At 45.0% G+C, this 27859-nt stretch overlaps 2 protein-coding genes across 2 annotated transcripts in view; both read right to left on the reverse strand.

Moving 5' to 3' along the window:
• Window positions 1-20191, reverse strand: part of LOC143986662 (epoxide hydrolase 1-like) — a 31431-nt gene extending 11240 nt beyond the window's left edge. Inside the window, 8 exon segments of the mRNA XM_077485067.1 lie at window positions 1295-1420; window positions 1521-1629; window positions 4314-4528; window positions 6229-6358; window positions 6540-6630; window positions 6633-6788; window positions 13605-13809; window positions 20065-20191. Coding sequence (XP_077341193.1) covers window positions 1295-1420; window positions 1521-1629; window positions 4314-4528; window positions 6229-6358; window positions 6540-6630; window positions 6633-6788; window positions 13605-13809; window positions 20065-20093 — 1061 coding nt within the window. The 5' untranslated portion in view covers window positions 20094-20191.
• A 2615-nt stretch (window positions 20192-22806) lies between these two features.
• LOC143986996 (epoxide hydrolase 1-like) overlaps window positions 22807-27859 on the reverse strand; it is a 31270-nt gene continuing 26217 nt past the window's right edge. The window contains exon 9 of the mRNA XM_077485433.1: window positions 22807-23069. Coding sequence (XP_077341559.1) covers window positions 22862-23069 — 208 coding nt within the window. The 3' untranslated portion in view covers window positions 22807-22861. The remainder of the gene's footprint in view (window positions 23070-27859) is intronic.

Genomic DNA, 27859 nt, shown 5'->3' on the forward strand with positions numbered 1-27859 from the left:
GACCCAAATCAGTTAACCTTCTATTCTGTCGACCTTTAGGTGATCACTGACAACTCATCTCTTCAGGACAGGACCTAACATCGAAATTTTTACTTTCTTCCTCAACTTAACTCCGCTCAGTTATTAAGTTTTATTGCTTGCCCCTCCTCTTTAGATTGTAAGCTTTCAGGAGCAGAGCCATCCTAGTAACAACCTTGACTTGATTTGTATTGTAACCGTACTGTTTCTTTTTATATTGTAACGCACTGCACAAATTGTTGCTGCTATATAAATCCTATGTAATAATAATCACTGTGTACATCAGGGGTGCCCAACCTTTTGAAGAGCGAGGGCAACTTAAGTAACTTAGTAACCAGTCACGGGCCACAATGAGCAGACGACAGGTCCGCGTCCAATCTGCGTATGCAAAGCGGACACAGACACAGCCCACTCTACTCTATGAGCCCTCTCATCTGATAAAATAGAAGGGGGCAGATCCACTTCTGTTTTTTTAGCAGATTGGACTGGAAATAGGCAGATAGGCAGGTGTAAATGGACAGGAGGTGAATGGAGGGTCCAATTTGGATCAGATCATGTTAAAGGGGCCTAAGGCTACTTTTACACTGATGGTCTGCGATCTACCCACACCGTGGATGCAGCGCAGTGCACCTGTGGCTTTCCTGCAGGTTAGCTGTACTTTGCCATAGAATTCTATCATATCCTGCAGGTGTTGTGCACGTTCTGAAAGTTCACCAAACCCACAGGTAAAACCAGAAGTCTATGGCTCAGTGCAGGTAAGCCGCAGGTGAACTGCGCTACACCTGCGGATCAGTTTAAAACCATCCCAGTAACCACTGAAGAACAGATATGTCCATATATACACTGTGATTTTAGTAATGAACTTGCTGTCCCAGGCAGAGTGAATTTGGTATCACTCCACCTATGACAGGAGCCAGTGCTATACAGGAAGCATTGGATTATGCGGCTTTGCTCCGCAGCTGCTTGCTCTCTCTACCGCAGGCTTCATTCACAATACTGATGCTATGGAATGGCGGGTAGGTAACCAGCAATCTGGGCTTGCCAACCCGCCATCCCAGAGCAGGAGGTCGCGGGCCACATCAGAGTGCTCCGCGGGCCACATGTGGCCCCCGGGCCACTGGTTGGGCACCCCTGGTGTACATTGAAAATTTCAGGATGTCCAACCATCAAAGCTTCACTCAATGATTCCAACTTAATTAATTGATAGTTTTGTTTCATAATTTCTCTGATTGGTTGGTTATTCGTTTAGTTATTAGGTCATTTGTTAAATACATACCGTACGATTGGATTCACCTGGAAGTCAGGGGCAAAATTGTCTTTGTAAAACCTCATGGAAGATGTGATGGATCTTGAGACCAAGTATATCATCACATTGGTGAGAAGGTCATCCAAAGAGTATTTCCTATAAAACAAACATTTACAAATGATTTTCCTGAAGCTTATTTAATTAGAAATATCATTTTTGTTCCATTAATAATGTAAACTTATGTGATGTTTCGGACCTGTACAACCCGCCATCCTCCAGTTCTCGATAGTCTGGATTGGTCCAGGTGGAGAACTTTTCCAGGATATAGGCAGCCAGTCCAGCAGGCGAGTCATTCAGAGCAGAGCCTGGAGAGAGGCAAAACATTTACAGAATATTGGAAAAAATGTGAGGACCTGTATGGCCTGTCATGTCAAAAAGGAGTAGTGTAACTAAAATTGTACGACCCATCATGTCAACCAGGAGTAGTGTGAGGTCTTATATGACCCAGCACATCAATCAGGAGTAGTGTGAGGACTTGTAGGGCCCATCACATAAACCAGGAGTTGTGTAAGGACCTGTATGACCCATCATGTCAACCAGAATATTGTGAGGACCTGTAAAGCACTGCACAAATTGCTGCTGCTATATAAATCCTGTGTAATAATAATCACTGTGTACATTGATAATTTCAGGATTTACAACCATCAAAGCTTCATTCAATGACCCATCATGTCAGCCAGGAGTTGTGTGAACACTTGTATGACCCATCATGTCAACCAGGAGTTGTGTGACACGTGACCCAACATTTCTATGAGAAGTAGTGTGAGGACCTATATGACTGATCATGTCAACCAGGGCTGTCTTTAATATTGATTGGACCCTGGGCAAAAAATGTCTTGCCCCCCCCCCCCCCCCCCCCCATTCAATTTCACTCTCCACCTGCTCTGAGACATACAATAAATAGCAGCTAGACTTAAAAGCAGTTTACTATATCAGATCAGGGAGCAATTGTGATTGGTTGCAAGCGGTTACAGCATATAACTACTGCTTACTGACTGGTTGCTAGAGGTTACAGCACACATTTCAGCTCATTGATTAGTTGCTAGAGGTTACAGCAAATGATTTCTTCTTGTTAATTAGTTGCTAGAGATTACTGTACAATATTACTGCTCACTGATTGGTTGCTAGAGGTTACAGCACATCATCTCCTCAATGCAGGGGTGCATGATATACATATGCCGCCTTTATTTACATATCAATGCCACCAGCGACAGCTATTTACTTATGAATGCCACCACTATTTACATATGAATGTCTGTTGTTTACATGTAAACACGGGGTCTGCAGGTGAGTCATCTGTACACAACAATAGGGCAGAGCTGGGCAGCATTAGTACCAGCACACTGAGATATTGGGACACAGCACGGGACTAAAACTTCAAAGGACAAGGGAATTTAAACTGGGATATTTGGGATGTATGAGGCAGCTGCTTTGGGCCCCATAACAATGACAGGGCCCAGGGCAGCTGCCCCTTTTGCCCTACCTTAAAAATGGCCCTGATGTCAACCAGGAGTAGTGTGAGCACCTGTATGACCCATCATTTCAACCAGGAGTTGTGTTAAGACCTGTATGAACCATCATGTCAACCACGAGTAGCAAAAGGACCTGTATGAATCATCACAACAACCTGAAGTAGTGTGAGGACCTGTATGACCCATAATGGCAACCAGGAGTAGTGTAACTGAGCCTGCATGAATTTGAAACTGACACAACAGTGGGCACACCGCTGTTTACAGGCACCATTTGTGAAGATAAGCCAATTTATTGTATGTGTTAATAGCCTAGTAATAAGTAATACAGAGATTTAGATTCGGGCAAAATTATAATTCAACCAGCATTTCTAGAGTTCAGATTAAATTTTTTCCAATTTGAACTGCATTGAAGTCAACAGACAACTAGTTTGAGGGTTCCTTGTGGCCCTTTGGAGGGCTGCTAGACACGCAATTGTCACCCAAATGGCATTGAAAGCCCCTAGTGTTAATTTGTTTGGGTGGAGATTATTGTTGCACCTGAGGTGTTTTAGACATTGGGTATTAAAAAAGTTTGACAACAGCATCTTAGAAACCAAAAGAGGAAAAAGGAACCAAAAATGTTTTTTTCATGTCCTCGCTTCCAGTACAAAACCCCAAAAAAGGAGAAAAGTCTCTGCTAATAGGCAAGTAGGCAGAGTCATGCAAAACATTCCTTTTTGCCCCTTTTAGGCATCAGTGCATCCAGAACCACTGGTGAAAATCACAGATTTAGCCATAATTTTAGAGACAATATTTTTTTGCGACTTGGTAATAATGGCTCTGTAAAATATGGGCTTGTTCTATTATGCTTGGATTAAAACATTTACAATCTCTGCAACTGATCAGAGATTGTTTCTCCTTATCTATAGAAAAAGCTGCTGTCGGATCCAACTCTTATGCCATGGTACACACGGTCGCAATTTCCATCAACAAATGTTCTATGTGAGCTTGTTGTCGGGAATTCCGACCATGTGTAGGCTCCATCTGACATTTGCTGTCAGATTTCCAGAGAACAAAAAATTGAGAGCTGGATCTCCAATTTTCCAACAACAAAATCCGTTGTCGGAAAATCCAAGCGTGTGTAGACAATTCAGACGCACAAAATTCCACGCATGCTCAGAATCAAGCAGACGAGCCACGCTGGCTATTGAACTTCATTGTTCTCGGCTTGTCGTATGTTTTGTACCTCACCGCGTTCTTGACGTTTGGAATTTCCGACAACATTTGTGTGACCGTGTGTATGCAAGACAAGTTTGAGCCAACATCCCTCAGAAATAAAACCATGATTTTATTGTCGGAATGTCCGATCGTGTGTAAGCAGCATTACACCAGGAATAAATTGCAGTTGTCTTTTTGATATTGGGCCAATCACTTTCCACCTGCAATTTCAAGGTGGTGATAGGCCTATTCAAGGGATAAATTAGTTATTCTTTACTTCTTTAGTTTATACTTATACGTGATAATGAAAGGTTCCTCACCTACAGTATCGGGCTTGGTTGCCTGAATGTGGAGGTATCCTGATTCCCGTAGCCAGGCGTACACATTCTTCTCAAAGTATGGATAGACACGCTTGGCATCTTCTCTCGTCATGCCCACTAACCATGGCAGGTAGCGGCCAAGAAGCAATGAAATGAGCATTCCTAACCCACCTTGACTGGTGAAAACCAGATTCAGATGGAGTCCTTTGACTGGCCTAGAAGAAAAAGAAAAAAACAGTCTGTGTTGTGTAGCACCCTGGTGTTTAGACAGGGTTGCTAACAAATTTAGTTTGCCAGGTAGTAATTGTCCTGGCTGATTGATATAAGATCCACTGATTCCTCCCTAAATTCTGGAATTGCTGCACCTTTTTTCTTCTGTCACTAGGTGGCACTGTGGCTGGTGACATTAGATTGACAGGGGCTTAGCAAGGTCAGTTCATATATTAATGGGGTGTCTCAGCCAATTTTCAGGGGTTTCTTTTAGTCTGAGGCCTATCCCGGAGACAGCTGGCTGCTAGGCTGCCTGAGGCTTATCCAGAAGCAGGAGAAGCAGCATAGGGTTGGGACTGCAGGATTGCAGTCCTACCGAGTTGCGAAGGTTCAGCCGGATGGGTAAACCAGTTGTGGTCGGAGGTAGAGGGGAAGTTGTCGCCACTAAGGGACCATCCACCTTGTTACCGGAGACTACTGTAAGTAAGCTGAAGCAAGTAACTGAGCAATCTTCTCACCAGCCGGGGACGGTGAAGAAGTGGAAAAGAAACAGCAAGTGCCAAGCCAGGGACCCAGCAGGATAGCGGGGGTGACGCTTGAGGAGCATACAGCGGGATAGCTGTGGAAGAGCTCAGGGGATCCATTGACGACTGGGATCTGGAAGTCTAGTGAGAGACTGGGAGCTCAGTGAGTGAAGATCTACAGTGGCCTACTGTGAGATAAGTAAAGGACTGTTCTCTGTTACCAAAAGTTATGTACAACTACCTCTAGTGACTGTTGCAAGATTAGTTGTCATAGGAGACATCGATCCTACCTATACAGAAGTGTTATCTGGCTGGAGGCCCTCCCACTGTATAGCTGTCTACATATAGAAGTCTTGGAGTCTGCCAATTATCATTGCATCTACTCAAGGGTATCCTGGCCCTAACCCTCTCTTCCACAGTTCTGTTAAGAGACAATAAATCTTTTGTTCGCATTCGATTGGTGCCCATCAGTTCTTCTTGCATCACACCCACTATGCCTGGTAACCCCCTCTACAAGGAAGGATGTCTGCTCTCCCTAACCCTTGAGGTCACATCAGGCCTCTGGGTCAGTGTTAACGAGTCAATAACCCCTGCTGCGCTTTTGTATTCTGACAGCGGGAGGCTTCCCCGCTGTCAGAATTCAATGATCCGAGTGATTCTACGAAAAAACCCAACAGGCTGTTTGCACTGAAGTTGATTGATAGATCAACTTCAGTACAACCAGCCAACCCATATATGGATTGAAATTTGTCTGTTTCCTGCCAACCCAACCCAATTTCGATACATCTATGGTCAGCTTTACAATGCTTGACACAGATGTTGGGGAAACATTTTATTTACAGAGAACATAGTTTATTGGCTCATCTCCTGAACAACATCCATGTTAGGTATGGCTGCTTTTACTGTATTCGGAGGGAGTGAGGAAATTCTCTGTAACATGGCACCAGTTTGTTGAGATAGCACTAGTGTTTCTAGTAGAATGGAGACACTGACTCTGGTAAGGTTGCCTCACCCTAGGGACATGCCATCACCTTGGTAACATCTCTTCCCATCATCAAGATTCACGGGAAGTGTGGGATGGGGGGCATTAGATGTGCATTTTTGCATGTCACTGCAAGAAAGGACCCAAACCAAACAAGGCTTATTTTTCAATTGTAGCTACAAATGCATTGTGCTCTTACTCTGGTTTCATCTGGGACATGGTGGTGGTGATGAGGCTTCCCCAGTCTCCTCCTTGAAGATAGAACTCATTAAATCCCAGTCTCAGCATCAGCTTGTAGAAGATTCGTGCTGCACCAATGGCATTAAATCCTGTGCAGGGAAATTTAACATATACAATTATGCTTCCAGTGTAAGTAAAATTCCCAATCAGTGCCCACTTTATTTAGGAACAAGCTCTAGATAGCTGCACACATATGATCTGGCTTGGTCAATTGCTTTAATCTATGATTCCTGATAACAGATCTCATTTTTACCCAGAGAATTAACTCACCCTTCTTATGCGGTGTCTCTGAGAAGCCATATCCAGGAATAGAGGGACAGATGACCTCAAATGTAAAGTTGGGATCCAGACCGTGTTTCCCCCCGGCTCGGTCAGAAGTGGAATAATCCGATAGAATTCATAAAATGAACCCGGCCAGCCATGAATCATCAGCAGAGGGATGGCTTTCTGTCCAGCGTGAAGGTTTGGAGGCTTGACATGGATGAAATGAACATTCAGTCCTATAGGAGACATATAAAACTGCATGGAAGTGCAATCAGGGAACAGTATTAATGCAAATGGTGGACAGGCATGTACTGGCCATCGGGACTACCGGGAGTTTCCCGGTGGGCCAATGGCTCAGTGGGCCACTCTGATGTAAGGGGGCTGCTGATAGGACACTCTGATGTAAGGGGGTGCTGATGGGGCACTCTGATGTAAGGTGGTGCTGATGGGGCACTCTGATGTAATGGGGTGCTGATGGGACACTCTGATGTAAGGGGTGCTGATGGGACACTCTGATGTAAGGGGTGCTGATGGGACACTCTGATGTAAGGGGTGCTGATGGGACACTCTGATGTAAGGGGGCGCTGATGGGACACTCTGATGTAAGGGGGCTGCTGATGGGACACTCTGATGTAAAGGGGCTGGTGATGGGACACTCTGATGTAAGGGAGTGCTGATGGGAGACTCAAAATGTAAGTGGGCCAGTCTGGATGAATTCCAGGGCCAAATTTCTGTCCCAGTCCAGCCCTGATGGTGGAGCATGCTGTCACTGGCATTTCTTAGCTTAGACTTGGCCCATCTGTACACTTTATTATTTATCATCTGCGTACTTTATTATTTTCCATAAAAGATTTACTTTTGCCATGAGTAAAAATGGTATTCTGAGCTCCATTATGTCATGTGCAACCATGGAAAGGATGACATGGTCTATGGCTACCAGGAACGTTGTGGGTGTTTTATATCACTGGAGTACTGTTGTTTTCATTCAACAGTCAAGAAACCTTTCCACCCTGTTTCTAACATTTAGTTATTGTAATGTCGCGTACACACGACCAGACTTTCCAGTAGACTAGGTCCGACGGTGTTCCCAACGGACTTTCGGCTGAGTTCCGACAGACTTTCCCAATGAACAGACTAAAGCCCCATACACACTATCAGATTTTCTGCTGATTTTTGTCTTCAGATTTACCAAAACCATGTAGTACTAGGGCCTGCCTGATTACATACACATTAAAACTCCTAAGGTTTGACCTCATATTATATGGTTTTGGTAAATCTGAAGACAAAAATCTGCAGAAAATCTGATAGTGTGTATGGGGCTTTAGTCCGTTCGAAAGTCCGTTTGTTTTGAACGTGATGACGTAAAACAGGACTAAAAAAGGAAGTTCAATAGCCAGTAGCCAATAGCTTCCCTTGCGTCGGTTTTCCCGATAGGAATTGAGTCCATCGGATAGATTTGAAACATGTTCTATTTCTAGGTCCGTTGGATTTTTTTAAATGAAAAACGATCGGATTAGCCCGCACACGATCAGATTGTCTGACGGACTAATTCTCTCAGACCTCGTCTGCTGGTAAGTCCTCTCGTGTGTATGCGGCATTACATATAAGTCCATCTTTTGGTGCTCTTATGTGTTATCCTTTCTAGTGACTAGTGATGGACGAACTTCCGACGGGACGTTTCGCGAACGCGAACCGTGAACGCGGCCAAAAGTTCACGAACCGCAAAGTTCGTGTCAGACCCCATTGACTTTAATGGCAGGCGAACCTTAAAAACCTCCAGGTCATATTTTCAGCCACAAAATACTTACTAGCTGTGCACACATAGTCCCACCACATGGACACTGACATAACAAAAGTATTAAGTGAATCTGGGATCAACAACCACAAGCATTCTTTTTTTATCTGTGAAATTTTGACAATTCAGGAGCGCATGAAGGCCATGGAGGAGAGGCAAGGTCAGGCCAGGCTATGAAGGGGGTGCAGGAGATGATCAGTGCCACAGTCAGGGCAGCGCAGTCCTGTGCCAGTGTCCCAGTGTGCCAACCTGTGCTTGAGCCCCTCCCTCTGCCCGGCCCTTAACCGCACCTATGCAGGGCTCCACTGCGGTGGTCCGGAGGTGCCAGTCCAGTGCTGATCCTCAGCCATGGTGCTGGCACTGCCTGCTGATTGGCTTCTCCACTGCTATCTCCCTCACTGACACCAGCACTGAGATAGAACACTGACACCAGCACCACGATAGAGACTGAGCACTGACACCAGCACCGAGATACAGAGCACTGACACCAGCACCGAGATAGAGAGCACTGACACCAGCACCATGATAGAGAGCACTGACACCAGCACCGAGATAGAGAGCACTAACACCAGCACCGTGATAGAGAGCACTGACACCAGCACGGTGATAGAGAGCACTGACACCAGCACCGAGATAGAGAGCACTGACACCACACCAGCACAACCCTATATACTGTACACCTATACCAGTCCTTAAAAGGACCCTTGTGGACCTAGTAGCTAGTGATTTGCAGACTGTCCCTGCTCCAAACACCAAACTGTCCCTCAGTCCCTACACTGATAAAAGACAGCTGCAGAATCGGGCAGCACTCAGCTCTCAGATCTCTGCACCATCATTGGTCATGTGTGCAAGCTTTTATGGTCCAACGGTCATGAGGGAATGGGGACCTCAAGAGTCTACAGGAAAGCAGGCCATCCTTTGGTATCTGCAAATAATTCTGTTCCCACCAGTGAGTAACTGCTTGCAGTCATCTATTTGGCAAATTTTACAATCCAGCCTTTGCCCCATACAGGCCCACATAGTAGATATTGAGCCAGTAAGCCCCCTACTTCTGTTGGAGGAGATAGAGGAGACCCTAGTTTGGTTCAGTAATGCCGCATACACACGATCGAATTGCCCGGCGTACTTAGTCTGTCGAAACGCATTTCACCGGACAATTCGATCATGTGTGGGCTTCAGTGGACTTTCTCAGCGTAAAGTATTTTTGCAGTCCAATCTTTCCCCCGGACTTGGGTTTCAGCGGACAATACGTTCGTCAGTATGCTAGTCTGGCGGACTAAGAATGACGCATGCTCAGAAGCAAATTATGAAAAGGAAGCTATTGGCTACTGGCTATTGAACTTCCTTTTTCTAGTCCCGTCGTACGTGCTGTACGTCATCGCGCTAGCAAATGCCGGACTTTCTGTGTGTCCGTGTGTGGCCAAGTCCGTTCGGTAGAAAGTCCACCGGATTGTTTGCCGGACTAAGTACGCCCGACAATTCGATCGTGTGTACGTGGCATTAGTCTTACTGATGCATCTTAAGGTCTCCATCTCTTGCCGCACAGACACATAAGGGTGGCTTTAATTTCATTTTTTTTAAACAGAGATAATACTGAATTTATGATTTTTTGCACCTAAAAGTGACACTGAAAAGGCTTAGCTTGTACCTATGGAATACGTTTTCCTATCTTTCTAACCCTGTGGTCTCCAAACTGTGGTCTGCAGGCCAGATGTGGCCCTTTGCTTGCATTTATCTGGCCCTTGGGACCCTATTCCCCCCACTGATACAAGATACTATTCCTCCCACTGACACCAATGATGGGGCACTATTTCTCAGCTGATACAAGGCACTATTCCTTCCACCAGCAGTATTGATTGAGCACTATTTATTTTACAAAGAGCAATGATGGGGCACTATTCCTTCCACCAAGAGCAATGATGGGGCACTGTACCTCCCACTGATACCAATGAGGCTGCATTATTCCTCCAAGTGACACCAATGATACGGCACTATTTCTCCTAGTGACACCAACGATGGGGCCCTATTCCTCCCACTGATACAAATAATGGGGTGCTATACCTCCCAATGACACCAAAGATGGGGCTATATTCCTCCTCCCACTTACCACCATGTCTGGGGCATTGCTCACTCCCACTGATGACTGGGGCATTTTGTACTTCCACTGGCCACAGTCCAGCCCACCAAAAGTCTGAAGGACAGTAAACTGGCCCTTTGTTTGGAAAGATTGGAGACTCTTGTTCTAACCAATATATTAGGGATGTGGTGCCAGGAATAATACTTGAATCTGTATCATACTTTGTAATCTTGTGTAGTAGTTTTCTGGCGTGATGCCATTGGGGCTTTAGATCCATGAATCAAGATGAAGACAATCCTAAAATGTAATCCCACACTAACAACCTTTAATAGGACATTTTCCAACAGCACAGTAGTTTGCTGTCCAGATGTCCATGTTAAAATAAGGATTTTATGGTGAGCACCAAACTCCAATTTTTTTCCCATTCATTGAAGGATACAGGTAGTCATCTACTGTTGGGACATCCAAAACCAGCCCAGCTGAGCCCAAGAGCTGCCTGAAGGGGTAGTGTCCAAATCGGAACACCAGATGAGCCCAACTCACTGCCTGATAGCTTAACTAGACATGTGCAAAAGGAAAAAATTCGTTTAGTTTCGTTTCGTTTTAATTCGTTAATTAATTCATTTCATTTAGTTATATTAGTTAAATTAGTTAAATTCGTTTTTGGATTTAGTTTATTTTTCTACTGAATTCAAAAAATCGGACGCATTCGAAAATATTTCAACCAAATTCGAAAATATTTCTACCAGATTCGAAATGATTTCAACATGATTCGAAATTATTTCAACTGCATTGGAAACTATTTCAACCAGATTCTAAAATATTTTGCGACCCAACTTTAGGGCCATGTATCTCGGGGTCACTTGGTGCTAGAAACCCCAAATTTGGAGATGTTGTATTGCTAGTTCTATTGTGTTTGTATACCAAATTTGGGATTTCTAGCTATAAGTCACCCCGAGATACGTGGCCCCAAATTCGAGTCACAAAATGTCATTCTCTGCTGCAGAAAAGTGCTTGACATTTTGCGACCCAACTTTGGGGCCCCGTAACTCGGAGTCACTTGGAGCTAGAAACCCCAAATTTGGAGAGTTTGTAGTACTAGTTCTACTGTGTTTGCATACCAAATTGTGGGGTTTTTAACTGCAAGTGGCCCCAAGATATGTGGCCCCAAATTCGGGTCACAAAATGTAATTTTTCAAATTTGATTCGAATTTCGTTTGAATTCGTTAGCATTGTAATTCGGTAATTCGGATGCATCCGAATGTCTGAATAATGAAAATTCGTCCGAATTTCGATTCGGAACGAAACGATATGCAAGCTTAACCTGGATGTTAACAAATTGGATTAGCTGCCGGTTTCTGGCAAACTTGCCAGACACTCCGTCCAGCTTCTTCTTGAGATGGGGTATGCACATACCTGTCCTTAGGAGAAACTCTGCCATGTTGTGTCATACGAACTCCAGCCCTGAGGCCCCCTACCTTGAATAAGTATCAAGGGATTAACAGCCCTACAGCCACTTCTTCACATACTTCTTAGTCATCCAGTACAGTTCCATTAGTGCAAGTAACCCAGAACTCAGAAAGTCCAGCCCATTCTACCATCCTCGCTCCATGGTAAGTTCCCCAAACATGGGTTCTCTTCCAGAAACCTTGCCACTTCAACCAGATGCCCCGAGACCAAAGTAAATATTTGATCACCAACCAAGGGGATTGATTCAATTCAGGAAGGAGCACCAATAAAAGGCCAAGGAAATTGCTGGGCAACCTGAACCCACCAAGAGGTGGAGAAATAAATTTGATTTAAAGGACAAGTCCACCCAGCAGCCTAAAAGCAACCCAGCTAGATGTGAGTGTGTAGGCAGTGCCCATCCCTCAGAAGCAGACAGGCTTTTCTATTAGTTCCCAGAGACATATTATACCCAGAACAGCTCAGTCCGCATTCAATACACAACCGGTACACAGATGGAGAAAGAAGTCCCTTAACTGATTTTCTGTGCCCCACATAGGGAACCAATCTGTAACTAGACAGAGCAGAGGTGTTACCTAGCCCCCCATCCCCCCCCCACACCCATACCCACTCCATAATGGAGAATAAATAATAATTGGGAATTTTAATCTTGAGAGACAATTTAATACTGGGACACTACTGCAGAAAATAAAGTAATTGTAGGAGGAGCAGAGACGCCAACTACTGCAGGAAATCTCACCATTGTGGGAGGGGCAGAGACACAAACTACTGCTAGGAAATCTCATCATTGTGGGAGGAGCAGAGACACAAATTACTGCAGGAAATCTCACCATTGTGGGAGGGGCAGAGACACAAACTACTGAAGGGAAATCTTCATATTGTGGGAGGGGCAGAGACACAAATTACTGCAGGAAATCTCACCATTGTGGGAGGGGCAGAGACACAAACTACTGAAGGGAAATCTTCATATTGTGGGGTGGGCAGAGGCACAAACTACTGAAGGGAAATCTTCATATTGTGGGGTGGGCAGAGGCACAAACTATTGCAGGAAATCTCACCATTGTGGGAGGGGCAGAGACACAAATTACTGCAGGAAATCTCACCATTGTGGGAGGGGCAGAGACACAAACTACTGAAGGGAAATCTTCATATTGTGGGGTGGGCAGAGGCACAAACTACTGAAGGGAAATCTTCATATTGTGGGGTGGGCAGAGGCACAAACTATTGCAGGAAATATCACCATTGTGGGAGGGGCAGAGACACAAACAGAAACTACTGCAGGAAATCTCACCATTGTGGGAGGGGCAGAGATGCAAAAACTATTAAAGGGAAATTTCATGACTGTGGGAGTGGCAGAGACACAAACCACTGCAGGAAGTCTCACCATTGTGGGAGGGGCAGATACACAAACCACTGCAGGAAATATCATCATTGTGGGAGGGCAGAGACACAAAAACTATTAAGGGGAAATTTCATGACTATAGGAGGGGCAGAGACACAAACTACTCCTAGGAAATCTCATTATTGTAGGAGGAGCAGAGACACAAATTACTGCAGAAAATCTCACCATTGTGGGAGGGGCAGAGACACGAACTACTGATCACATCAGACCTGAGCTTTCACATAGCAACCAGAACAATAATTCCTGTCTAGTTCTTGGATCACAATACTTTGCACTGACCTTCTGTCTTATAAAGCCATTTTCTGTTAGGTGTTCCATTTTTTTTTTTACCTTTATAACATCTTCGGATACCTCCACCTGGAATGGACTGATTCTGGTGTCCCCCCTCTCGGTGGGTTTCTCTCTGTGTCCCCACCATCCATCCCCCATGTCTATAGTCTTCCTTTGACGTCCACATAAAAGCCAGCAAAGTGTGGCACCACTGATCCCAACTGGAACCAGAGCGCTGTACGGCCAGTGCTCATTGAAGGCCGACCTATAAAGGAACAGAATTACATCACTTATAATTGTATAAACACAAATGCAGTTGACATTAAAGAGGAAGTAAACCCTGATGGGTTTACTTCCTCTTTTATTCCCTGCAAAGGCAAAGCATAATGGACTACTATGCATCGCATAGTAGTCCATTATGTGTCACTTACCTGACACAGGAGCCAGCGATGTCACCGCTGTCCCCTGTAGTCCGGCGCATCCATCTTTTCGGTGGGGTCTCGCAGCTCCGCCGCTGTCATTCGGCGGAGCCGCGATGACGTCACTCCCGTGCATGCGCACGGGAGCCGACACGCGCGGCAGCTCCATTGTTGGAAATGCCGCGCTCAGTGCGCCTGCGCGCCGCTGTCTAAGGCGCATGCGCCGTAGACAGTGGTGCCTGTCTTCGGGCAAATATCTCCTAAACCGTATAGGTTTAGGAGATATTTCTTGGACCTACAGGTAAGCCTTAATCTAGGCTTACCTGTAGGTCAAAGTGGTTTGTAAGTGTTTACAACCACTTTAAGCACTATAAAAAGGAGAATCGGTCGGCTTAGAAGGACATCCATAATAGATGTAATGTAAAAAGTTTTATGGATTTTAGGACCAATAAATCTTTATTGTATATTAAAAGAAGTCACAAGAAAAAGCCAACACGTTTAGGGGTCTCAACACCCCCTCCATCAGGGCTTAAATGCTGACAGACTGTAAAGGGGGTGAATACTGAACAACATATTGTAAAGTATAGGAATGATGTGTTGCTCATTTGGCTTGCTGGTCTACCTGCTTAAAGCGGGAGTCCACCGTTTTTTTTTTTTTTTTAAAAGCCAGCAGCTACAAATACTGCAGCTGCTGACTTTTAAAATAATGACACTTACCCGCCCAGCGCGCCCGCGATGTCGTCACCCGAAGCTGATCTCTCGATCGTCTCTCGGGTGCTGCCGCCGCCATCTTGGGTATGGGAATCAGGAAGTGGAGCCTTGCGGCTTCATTTCCCAGTTCCCTACTGCGCATGCGCGAGTCGCGGTGCGCAATAAGGATGGTCCCCGCTGTCTCTGGGATCCATGTGTTTGCCAGCAGGCAGCGGGGGACCTTCGGAAAGGTGCGTCGATTCTGCAGAAAGGGGCGTACCTTCTGCAGAATCTACACCGGAAGTGGGTGCAGATACCTGTACTGTACAGGTACCTGCACCCCCCTCCCCCCTGAAAGGTGCCAATTGTGGCGCCGGAGGGGGGGAGGGATCCAATGAGCGGAAGCTCCACTTTAGGGTGGACCTCCGCTTTAATGGGTGACCCGAATGAGCACCACTTTATCCCTTGTGACGTTTGTGGGTGTTAGCAATCATGCCAAGCATTCCTGGATCACATGCAAAGCCTTTTTAAAAAAACAGAAAGTCCTAAGTCCTCAAAAAGGCAACAAATATAACTTAAAACAAATGTAGCTTTTCTTCAGCAGTACAACGCAAATAGAAACTAGCCTATCTACAGCAAAGAATTGAACACAAAACTGCTTCCTATGGACTTCAGCTTGTACCTGGAGGCAGAGTTATGCTGGACATACAGTAATCATTTTATGGGGGTTTTGGATAGAGTGGAGAGGGATTAGACCCCCCCCCATGAGTTTTTATTGCTGTCTGTGCTCCGGTTAGGGAGATTCACCCTCCCTATTTGTCCTGTTTATCATTATCATCGAAAGTGAAAGTAAAAGAAAATCCCAAATTTTGGGTTGTCCCCAGAAAAGTATTAGAGGGGAAATCTTCCAATGGGGACATTAGTTCTGGTGACACACCAGGATTCCCTTGTTCCGTCAGATTAGGCGACCCGTCAGAATTGATAACGAGAGCGACGTTCCGTCCCCGCCATCTTGCTCCACCCCGCACTCCTCCACAGTAACGATACACAGAGAAGGGGGCAAGCGGACATCTTGTTACAGTTACACCCACTGGAGTTTTGCATTCCACAGTTATTTTTAACAGGAAACTAAGCTTATAAAAGGTGAAAGTATTTGGAAATCCATCGGACTGTTGAATTATAAAAGCAGAGGTGTTCTGTCACATTAGCAAACCTGTGAAATCAATGAAATCAATGAAATCAATTAAATTAAAAATTCAACATCTAAACAGTTCGTCGGATTTCTATATACTGTATTTCATCTTATAAGCTCTGTTTAAAAATAACTGTGAAATGCAAAACTCCGGTGGGTGTAACAAGATGTCCGCTTGCCCCCTTCTCGGTGTATCTTTACTGTGGAGGAGTGCGGTTGTAGCAGGATGGCTGCGACGGAACGTCACTTCCGTTACAAAATCTGATGGGTCGCCATATCTGACGGAACACCCTCACATTGGAGGGATTGCTGTCCAACTTCCTGTTTTGGCTCTGGGACAGGAAGTGATGGGAAATGTCCCAATGGGACACAAATAGCAAAAAAAAAAGGGGGTTTTAAGCCTCCTTTACCAATTAACTTCTGGAAGGTTTATCTCCCTTTCATGACCAGGCCAGTTTTTGCGATACGGCACTTTGTTGCTCTAACTAACAATTGTGCGGTCATGCAACCCTGTACCCAAATAAAATTGAAGTCTTTTTTTCCCCACAAATAGAGTTTTCTTTTGGTGGTATTTTATTGCGGTTTTTATTTTTTGCGCTACAAACAAAAAAAAGACAGACAATTAAAATAGCAATATATATATATATATATATATATATATATATATATATATATATATATATATATATATATATATATATTATTTATTTTTTACTTTCTGTTATAAAACATATCCAATAAAAAATAAAATAAATCGAATTTCATCAATTTAGGCCAATATGTATTCTGCTACATATTTTTGGAAGAAAATCCCAATAAGCGTATATTGATTGGTTTGCGCAAAAGTTATAGAGTCTACAAACTATGGGATATCTTTAGTTATTTTTTTTTTTCACTAGTAATAGTGGAGATCAGTGACTTATAGCAGGACTGCGATATCACTAGCAAACAATCGGACACTGACACTTTTGACACTTTTTTGAGGACCAATGACATTATTACAGTGCTAAAAATATGCACTGTCACTGCACTAATGACACTGGCAGGGAAGGGGTTAACATCAGGGGCGATCAAAGGGTTAAATGTGTGCCTAGGACAGGGGTGTCCAAACTTTTTTCAAACAGGGCCAGAATTGATGAAGTGAACATGTGCGAGGGCCGACCATTTTGCCTGACATTCTTCTTTCTGCGCCTCCATATAATCCTGTCTCGGAGGTCTACAGACAATTCCTTGGACTTCATGGCTTGGTTTGTGCTCTGACATGCTACTTTCAGACTGGGGCGTCGGTGGTAAAGCGGCGTTATTTTTAGCGCCGCTTTACCGTAGTTTTAGATGCGCTAATTGGTGGTTTTAACCCCCCGCTAGCAGCTGAAAAAAAAGAGTAAGAAAAATGCACGCAATACTATGCTGCAGCGGTGCTGCCCCATTTTTTTCAATGGGAAGGGGCGCTTTAGGAGTGGTGTATAAAACGCTCCTACAGCGCTGCAAAGATGCTGCTTGCAGGACTTTTTTTTTTTACCGTCCTGCAAGCGCAGCGCCCCAGTGTGAACGCACTCATCCAAAAAACTTAATTTACCACAGGTGGGCTCCAATCAATTTGTAGAAACATCTCAAGGATGATCAGTGGAAACAGGATGTACCTGAGCTCAGTTTTGAGTGTCATGGCAAAAGCTGTGAATACTAATGGCCCGTAAACACGATCCGAATATCGTACGAAAACTGTTGTCCGAGGAACAATCGTACGATTTTCGGATTGTGTGTACACTACTTTTGACAGCCGATCACGACAGTTCATCCGATTATTGTTCGATCGGACATGCGCGAAAAACTTCCGTGTACGATTACAGATCGTACGTTTTTTTATCGTTTAGTCAGTATAGTTGTCGTCCGAAAATACAATATAAATACATTACAACATATGACATCACTTTCGATTTTTTTTTTCCTTTCACACGAGAATTTTCGTGACTTTATTTTCCTATTCAATTTCTACTTGCGCCTATTAAGCGAAAAAGGTCGTATGATCTGTCATACAATATTCGGGCCGTGTGTACGGGCCATTACGTACATGGGATTTTTTTCATTTTTTTTTTTTTATTTTAAATAAATTTGCAAAGATTTTAAACAAACTTCTTTCACATTGTCGTTACGAGGGATTGTTCACAGAATTTTGAGGAAAATAATGAATTTATTCCATTTTGGAATAAGGTTGTAACATAAAATGTGGAAAAAGTGAAGTGCTGTGAATACTTTCCGCATGCACTGTACATAGAATTTAACCACTTGCTTACTGAGCACTTAAACCCCCCTCCTGTCCAGACCAATTTTCAGCTTTCAGCGCTGATGCAGTTTGAATGACTATTGTGCGGTCATACAACACTGTACTCAAATCATTTGTTTTCCCACAAATAGAGCTTTCTTTTGGTGGTATTTCATCACCTCTACGGTTTTTATTTTTGTTAAAAAAAAATTAAAAGACCGAATAAAAAAAATAAAATAATAATCATTTTTTTATATTTTGTTATAAAATTTTGCAAATAGGTAATTTTTTCCTTCATTGATGTACGCTGATGAGGCCGCACTGATGGGTACTGATAGGCTGTACTGATGGGCACTGATAAGGCGGCACTGGTGGGCACTGAAAGGTGGCACTGATGGGTGGCACTGATGGGCACTGAAAAGTGTCACTAATAGGTGGCACTGATAGCTGGCAGTGATGGGCACTGATGGGTGGCAGTGATGGGTGGCAATAATGGGCACTGATCGGCACTGGTAGGTTACATTGACAGGTAGAACTGCTAGGTGGCACTGATGAGGCACTGATTGGCACCACTGGTGGGCATTGATAGGTGGCACTTGTGGGCATTGATAGGTATCACTCATTGGCATTGATAGGTGGCACTGATGGGCACTGGCAGGTGGCAATGGCAGGTGGCACTGGCAGGTGGCAATGGCAGGGGGTACTAATTGGCACAGATGTGGCAGATGTGCCTCCTTCCTCTTGGGGACCGATGTCAGCTTTTGTTTACACATGTGATCAGCTGTCATTGGCTGACAGCTGATCACGTGATAAGGGGCCGTGACTGGCCCCTTACTGGGATCTGTGATCACCCGAGTCTCGGTGACTCAGTGATCACAGAGCGCACGGTAAGTGTGCAAAGGGAAGGCCTTCACGTGACGGCCTCACATAAATTCAGGTCCACGCCGTCATTCAGCTATAGCACGGATGCCAAGTGGTTAAAGGGAAGCATTTTTTTGAGCTTTTCTGGCACTTTTTTTTTTTAATGCAAAAGTGCTTCAAAAACTGTGAATGTGTAAATGCAGCGTAACTTTGGAAAAATATCCATACCTGGAATTCTTCTTTAGCCACTCCAGGAGATTTACACCACTCATGATCAGCCCATTTTTTTTTGTGCGGTCATGCAATGATGTACCCAAATTCATTTTATGTCATTTTTAGCCCACAAATAGAGAATTGCTTTGGTGATATTTGGTCACCACTGGTGGTTCGTCCTCCTCTTCTCCAGAAATGAGTAGACTGGGAGACAATAAACCTTACGGAGAATCGTCCTCTTCCAGAACCATGAACTGTACAATGTACATCTCTAGGGGATATTAAAGCGGGAGTCCGCCGGGACTCGGCGTTTTTTTTTTTTTTTAAAGCCAGCAGCTACAAATACTGCAGCTGCTGACTTTTAAAATAATGACACTTACCCGCCCAGTGCGCCCGCGATGTCGGCACCCGAAGCCGATCTCTAAATCATCTGTCGGGTGCTGCCGCCGCCATCTTGGGTATGGGAATCAGGAAATGGAGCCTTTCGGCTTCATTTCCCGGCTCCCTACTGCGCATGCGCGAGCCGCGCTGCGCAATAAGGATGGTCCCCGCTGCCTCTGGGATCTGTGTGTTTCCCAGCAGGCAGCGGGGCACTTGCGGAAAGGGGCGGGCACTTGCGGAAAGGGGCATAATCTACGCCCCTTTCCGCAGAGAGCTATCCCGGAAGTGGGTGCAGAATACCTGTACTGTACAGGTATCTGCACCCCCCTCCCCCCTGAAAGGTGCCAATTGTGGCGCCGGAGGGGGGGAGGGTTCCGATGAGCGGAAGGTCCACTTTAGGGTGGACCTCCGCTTTAATATGGATTTATATATAAGAAGAAAGCCACAGACTACAATGTAACAAGTGGATCTTCCTGTAGATTGTTACATTGTCTTACCCCTTACCTGCCGTTCTCAAGGACTTGTCTCCACATGTCGCCCTCCTGATCTGATGGGACTTTACCCCGTGGCTGTCTGGGTAATAGAGCGTCAGCCTCTCGTCTCTCCGCCTCTCTGTGTGTAAAACAAAAGAGAAATAGAACAATAAACTGAAAATATTGACAACTCAACGCGATAACACCCAGCCAGAATCACATGGAATAGGTAATGCAAAGTTAAAGGGGTTGTAAAGGTAAATTTTTTATTTTCTACATAGGTTCCTTTAAGCTAGTGCATTGTTGGTTCACTTACCTTTTCCTTTGATTTCCCTTCTAAATGTTTTTTTGCTTTGTCTGAATATCTCACTTCCTGTTTCTCCTCAGTAAACTTCTCACCATCATCCGAGCTGGTGGTTAGTCAGCCAGAACAGCTTACTGAGGAGGAACAGGAAGTGAGAAATTCAGACAAAGAAAACAAAGAAAAAAAACATTTAGAAGGGAAATCGAAGGAAAAGATAAGTGAACCAACAATGCGCTAGCTTAAAGGAACCTATGTAGAAAATAAAAAAATTACCTTTACAACCCCTTTAAGCCCCATACACACAATCAGTTTTTCTGCTGAGTTTTTCCTTCAGATTTACGAAAACCATATAATATGAGGTCAAAACTTAGGAGTTTCAATTTGTATGCAATCAGGCAGGCCCTTCTACTACATGGTTTTGGTAAACCTGAAGGACAAACTCAGCAGAGAAACTGATAGTGTGTATGGGGCTTAACTCCTTCCTGGAGTAAACACATGGTAGTTTATTTAAAGGGCCAGTCCCCCTAAATAATGCTGGAGCATGCCTGCTGTACAAAATTATGAATGGTTCCCACTATCCCTGTGTGAAATTCCCAGGTCTGCACGCTTTCTGTTCCCATTATAATGGGGTCACACTTTCCCTGTGCTGAGTTTCCAGGTCTGTACATTTGCTGTACCCATTATGAGGGGTTCCCACCATTCATGCGCTTAGTTCCAGGGTCTCTATCCCGTCTGTGACCATTATGAAGGGTTCCCTCCGCCCCTTTGTAAAGTTCCAAAGTCTGTACACTTGCTGTGCTCATTATGAGGGGTGTCCCTCCACCCCTGTTCTGAGTCCCTAGCTCTGCACACCTGCCATGTCCAATATGAGGGGCTCTCACTATCCTTGCACTTAGATCCCATTCATACCAAATGCGCCTGTTATGAGGGGTTCCCACCATCCCTGTGCTGAGTTCCCCGGTCTGTACAGCTCCTGTGCTCATTATGAGGAGTTCCCACCATCCCTATGCTGAGTTTCTTGAACTGTACACCTTCTGTGCTCATTATGAGGGGTTCCCCCATCACTGTGCTAAATTCCCAAGGTCTGAACCCCTGCTGTGCTTACCATCATCATAGCACTGAGCTACTGGGTCTCCTCATCTGCTCTGTCCATTATAAAGGGTTCTCAACTTTTCTGCACAGTGGTCCCAGGTCTGCACACTTGCTGTGCTCAATGAGGGGTTCCCGCCATCCCTGTGCTGCAATCCTGGGTGTTTACACTCGCTGTGCCAGTTCTTACCATCCCTATTCTTGGTTCTCAGTTCAGCACACCTGCTGTGCCCATAAAGTTTGGCTCCCACCATTCCAGTGCTGAGTTCCCCTATTTTCAAACCTGCTGTTCCCATTATTAGAGGCTCTCATCATCTCTGCGCTGAGTTCCCAGGTGGGTGGCAAAATCACCTTTGCCTGTGTAGACAAAAATTCTTGCACCGGCCATGGATTTGGCAATGTCACTGCTCTACTGCTCACTGTTCTCCTTGCTGGAAGGGGAACTGTACCTTACAACCTTGTATTGCAAGTATCTCCCTTACAAATGAAATAAAGAGTTTCTTTTCAAATTTGCAGTTTTTTAAATGTAAAATGTGTAAATATATGTTAAAAGTGTGAACATATTAACAAACAAAACAAAATAACAAAAACATTTTAATATATCGATGATTAATAGAATAGAAAATGGTTAATACTATAGAGCAGCCCGATTAGGGCAGCATGGATTAGGGGGGCGGCCCATCCATACGGGGCGCAGGGACGCCGCTCCCCTAATCCATGCACCCGACCCCTAATCTACATGCAGGGTGCCAGACGCATAGATTTCAAATGTTTTTTTTTTTTTAACTGCATGATTAGAGCCTAAGGCTCTAATTGGCTTATAAAAGGGGTGGGTTTGGGGCGCAGAGCACTGCGCCCACCCAGTTATGTGACAATAACAAATTAAATTTCACTATTGTCTTCCTGATTCTCCTCCTGGCCAATCAGAAAGCTGGTCCTGAGACCTGATTGGCCAGGGAGTCTAAGGGCTCCCGGCCAAACAGGAAGTGGGTCCTGAGACCCGATTGGCCAGGAGCCCTTAGACTCCCTGGCCAATCGGGTCTCAGGACCAGCTTTCTGATTGTCCCGGGAGGAGAATCAGGAAGACAATAGTGAATATTAATTCGTTATTGGGAGGAGAAGCAATGGCCTTGGAGCGAGAAGTCACTCCGGGTATCATGGCGGCATCGGAGGAGGATGATGAGGGTTGCTTCGGGGGCTTCCATCTCAGGTAAGTTATTCATAATGTGCTAGAATTCTATGCATACTAGCTCATTATGCCTTTGCTTTACAGGGTCTATTTTTTTTAAGGCTTTACTTCCTCTTTAACTATAATTTATAGACATTTTTGTACATTTTGTATACATTTCCCCCTTCAATAAGAGCACTGACACAGAGAGATACTTTTCGAACAGTTTTTATTAGGCGGCACACGTGGAGTTACAGGTCCTGTCCTCTATTTTGCTCCTTTTTCCACCTTGAAAACAAATTGCTGGATGTCACGGGCGAGCAGTTCGGGCTCCTCGAAGGCAGCAAAGTGCCCCCCACGGGGCATGTAGTTGTAGGTGACAATGTTCTTGTGTCGTTCTTTGGCCCATGCCTTGGGGGTGTGCCTCAGCTCACATGGGAAGGCAGCAATGCCGGTGGGAACATACACAGGGGTCCTGTAATACAAACACATCAGAGTCACCCAGGGCCGGATTAACATAGGGGCTATTGGAGCTGCAGCTCCAGGCCCCTTTCTCAAGATAGGCCCATTTGCCCAAAAAAAAAAAAAAATTTAAAAAAAAGATCGACTTCGAGGATTGTAGCTCGGCGATCAGGAGTCACAGAGATCCCATATTTGGTGGGTATGTAGCTAAAGACCCACCCCAGCACTGGTTAAAATATGGGGCTGCTATCATATATGGTTCCAGAGATACAGGTCTCCTTGCACAGCCTGTCAGAAGCTACATACAGAGCGGCAGTATAGATACAAGCTGGAACACTCTGCAGCAGACTGAGAGGATGAACTCGCAGAGCTTATAATAATTATTTGTATATTACTTATCATAATTAACCCCTTGGCAACCAGGCCCATTCTGAGACTTCTCTCCTACATGTAAAAATCATAATTTTTTTATGCTAGAAAATTACTCAGAACCCTCCAAGCATTATATATTGTTTTAGCAGACACCCTATGGAATAAAATGGTGGTATTTGCAACTTTTTATGTTGGAAAGAAACTGTTTTATTCATAAAAAAAAACACTAAAGTTATCACGATTTTTTGTTGTGTATTAAGCCATGCTTTACATTTTTTTACAGGTTACATGTTTAGAGTTACAGAGGAGGTCTAGTGCTAGAATTATTGCTCTCGCTCTAATGATCTTGGCGTATGTAACCTGTGTGTATCTGGCTCTGATGCTAACCAGTGCCTACCCAGGGACTGACTAGTATCTCTCCCCAGCCTGTCCCCACACACCCTCTCACCTGCTGCCCTGTGAATGGGGCAATCACTCCCGCAGTGTTATTGTGTTCTGCCAGTGAATACAATGATTAGTGTTGCTAACTATAGCTGGCAGCACTGATTGTTTTGGGGAAAACCTGACAGGCTGGTTGCACTCAAGTCGGTTAATAGGTTGACTTGTGTAAAACCAGCTAGCCCATACATAGATCGACTATGGCTGGTCTCTGCTTAATTGGTGTCATTTCAATCCATGTCTGGCCCACTTAACCACTACGCAAGTCCCTAAACATCCTTCCACAAACCTTTACATTTTTCCTTCCCAGATTACTTCATCCTCCTCTCCTATATATAGTGCACACTGTCATACTCTCCACACTTCTCTCCTATACATAGTGCCCACTGTCATACTCTCCACACTTCTCTCCTATACATAATGCCCACTGTCATACTCTCCACACTTCTCTCCTGTACATACTGCTCACTGTCATACCCTCCACACTTCTCTCCTATACATAACGCCCGCTGTCATATCCTACACTCTCCTCACCTGTACATAGTGCCCGCTGTCATACACTTCTCTCCTGTACATAGTGTCCACTGTCGTACCCTTCACACTCCTCTCCTATACAGTGCCCACCGACATACCCTCCATACTCCTCTCCTATACATAGTGCCCACCGCCATACCCTCCATACTCCTCTCCTATACATAGTGCCCACCGCTATACCCTCCATACTCCTCTCCTGTACATACTACTCACTGTCATACCCTCCACACTCCTCTCCTATACATAGTGCCCACTGTCATACCTCCAACACTTCTCTCCTATACATAGTGCCCACTGCCATACCTCCAACACTTCTCTCCTATACATAGTGCCCACTGTCATACCCTCCACACTCCTCTCCTGTACATACTACTCACTATCATACCCTCCATACTCCTCTCATATACATAGTGCCCACTGTCATACCTCCAACACTTCTCGCCTATACATAGTGCCCACTGTCATACCCTCCACACTCCTCTCCTGTACATACTACTCACTATCATACCCTCCATACTCCTCTCATATACATAGTGCCCACTGTCATACCTCCAACACTTCTCTCCTATACATAGTGCCCACTGTCATACCCTCCACTCCTGTACATACTACTAACTTTCATACCCTCCACATTCCTCTCCTGTAATTACTGCTTACTGTCCTACTCTCCTGTACATAGTGCCCACTGTCATACCCTCCACACTCTTCTCTTATACATAGTGCCCAATTTCATACCCTCTACACTCCTCTGCTGTGCATACTGCCCACTGTCTTACCCTTCACACTCCTCTCCTGTACATAGTGCCTTCTGCCATACCCTCTGCACTCCTCTCATGTACATAGGGCCCACTGTTAGACCCTCCACATTCCTCTCCCTCACCTGCACATACTTCCCACTTTTATACCATCCACACTCCTCCCCTATGCCTCTTACCCACAAAAACTGTTCTTTAAAATTATATGTTAAAATGATATGTTAAAATTATATGTGCCTCAATGTTACCAGCTCTAGAATGGGCACTTTTGTCAGTTCAACTAAAGGAAATCTCACAGTCCTCATATTTGTTCTTCCCCATTATTAGTACTTATTTTATTTTGTAATTACTATTGTGATGTATAGAGGAACACGGGGGATGTCAGCTACTCTAAATATAGCACTTGTAAAAAAAGTGTCCCTAAAATATATTTGAAATGTTGACAACCATGTACTTAGGCACTGCCCAAGGGCCACAGGGTCAGTAGGGGCCCCATGAGAGGCTCCGGTGATAGTAAAGCGGTAGTAAACTTTTCTAACATTACTACTTTTTAGAGGCCCTTGGGGAGATTATGCAATAATGTACAAGTGTGCCCAGCATATTAGCACATTAGGGTACACTTAAATTGTCAGACTGAGCCCTCCAGTGCTGTGCTGTGATCAGTCTGGCGGGGCCCGGGCACTTCCATTTTCACCCGGTCTTCCTTCTGGGTTCTGTGCCTTCCGTCATTTGCCTTGGCCAGGCTGCGTTGATGTCATTCCCTCTTTCTCCCATTCCCCCCTTTCTCTCTCATCCTCCCTCCCTTACCCCTCACACCTCTTTCATCCCCTTTCTCTCTCTCTCTTCCTCCCTCTCTCTCTTGAATTGAATTTGTTATAACAAAATTTTTTTTGCATTTTTATTTATTTATTGTTTATAAAAGGCCCCATCAAAATCCTCAGCACCAGGCCCACGATGTTCTTAATCTGGCCCTGGAGTCACCTGGTACAATATAAACAGGGCCAAGGACACATCCAAGGGGAAAAAAAACCAAGCTTACTTACCGACCAGCTCGCAGACAACCAATTAAACCTGTCTAAGCCCCTGTACACACGGTCGTAGATTTCCACAACCAAATCCGTCGGATTTTGCCCGTCGGATTTTGCCCGTCGGATTTTGTCCGTCGGATCTTGTCCGAAACTGTTGCATACACACGGTCGGACAAAGTTGGCGAAAAATCAGATCTTTCAGAACGTGATGACGTAATTTCGTTATGATGGGACTACATTCAGGCTAGTAGCCAATAGCTTTGATGTAGGAATTTGATCTGAGCATGCGTGGCACTTTATTTTATTTTTTTAAATGCAACCTGCAAGGCAAAGGCATAATGAGCTAGTATGCATAGCATACTAGCTCATTATGAATAACTTACCTGAGAACGAAGCCCCCGAAGCGGTCCTCCTTCTTCATCTTCACCGCTGCCACGTATCCCGGAGTGACTTCCGGGTCTCGCTGCTCCGGAGATTCGCCGGAGCCATGATGACGTCATTCCCGTGCATGGGCACGGGAGCCGACACTCGCGGCATATTGCCGTGATCTGCGGCCTGCCCAGTGCGCCTGCACGCCCCGCTGTCTAGTATGCGCCATAGACAGCGGCGCCTGTCTTTTTGTAAATATCTCCTAAACCGTGTAGGTTTAGGAGATATTTCTTGGACCTACAGGTAAGCCTTAATCTAGGCTTACCTGTAGGTCAAAGTGGTTTGTAAGGGTTTACAACCACTTTAAAAGCAGGGGTTTAGTCTGCATGCATTTGCAAATGCATGCCTAAGCAGCAGAGCCTCGCCACAGCACCTTGGTACCACTGGTAAGCTTGTTTTTTTTTCCCTTGGATTTATCCTTGGCCCTGTTTATATCTAATGTAGCCTTCCAATGCTGCTTACTGCAATGGCCAGCTATAGATGGTGGCAGCGGCATCCTTTTTGTATCACATGGTACAATATCTGTATGAATTTACCATAATGAAAAAGAAAAAGGGATCTTCAAGGGCCTGACATGCCCCATGCTGAGTCAGAACCCGAGCTCCCCAATCAGCATGGAGCATTAGCTTTGCTGATGGTAGAACTATTAGCCTGACTCAGAATAGGACGTGTCAGACTTCTGCATAGAGACCACTGCTTCCACTTGGGGCACAAGGGTCTTTCTCTGTATCATAGCGCCTGTAAAATACCTCTCCTGTCTCTCCAGTGTGAAAGCCCAATTGCTTTCACACTGGAGCGGTGCGCTTGCAGGACAGTCAAAAAAGTCCTGCAAGCAGCATCTATGCAGCGCTGAAGGAGCGGTGGACCCACCATTCCTAAAGCGCCCCTGCTCATTGAAAACAATGGGTCAGCGCCGCCAAACTGCCGGCAAAGCACCGCTGCAGTGGTGCTTTGCGAGCGGTTTTAAACCTGTTTCGAAAACCTGTCCAAATAGCGCCTCTAAAACGATGGTAAAGCGCGCCACTTTACCACCGGGGCCCGCCCACCCCAGTGTGAAAGTAGCCTTTAGAAAACAATCTGTAATGTTCACAGGAGAATGCCATACAGGAAACCCACGTTTTATGCCATCTGCAGAAGGTGTCAGTACAAAGTTAACAACACCCCCAAACGCAGGTCACAAACGCAGAGCGTTTGCCTGCACCGGATCACATGGTACAAAAGTACCATGCGATTCAGTTGCAGTGCAT

Source organism: Lithobates pipiens, unplaced genomic scaffold (assembly GCF_037356315.1).
Source record: "Lithobates pipiens isolate NorthernLeopardFrog02 unplaced genomic scaffold, aLitPip1_a1.2 Scaffold_18, whole genome shotgun sequence".
NCBI classification, from domain to species: Eukaryota; Metazoa; Chordata; class Amphibia; order Anura; family Ranidae; genus Lithobates; species Lithobates pipiens.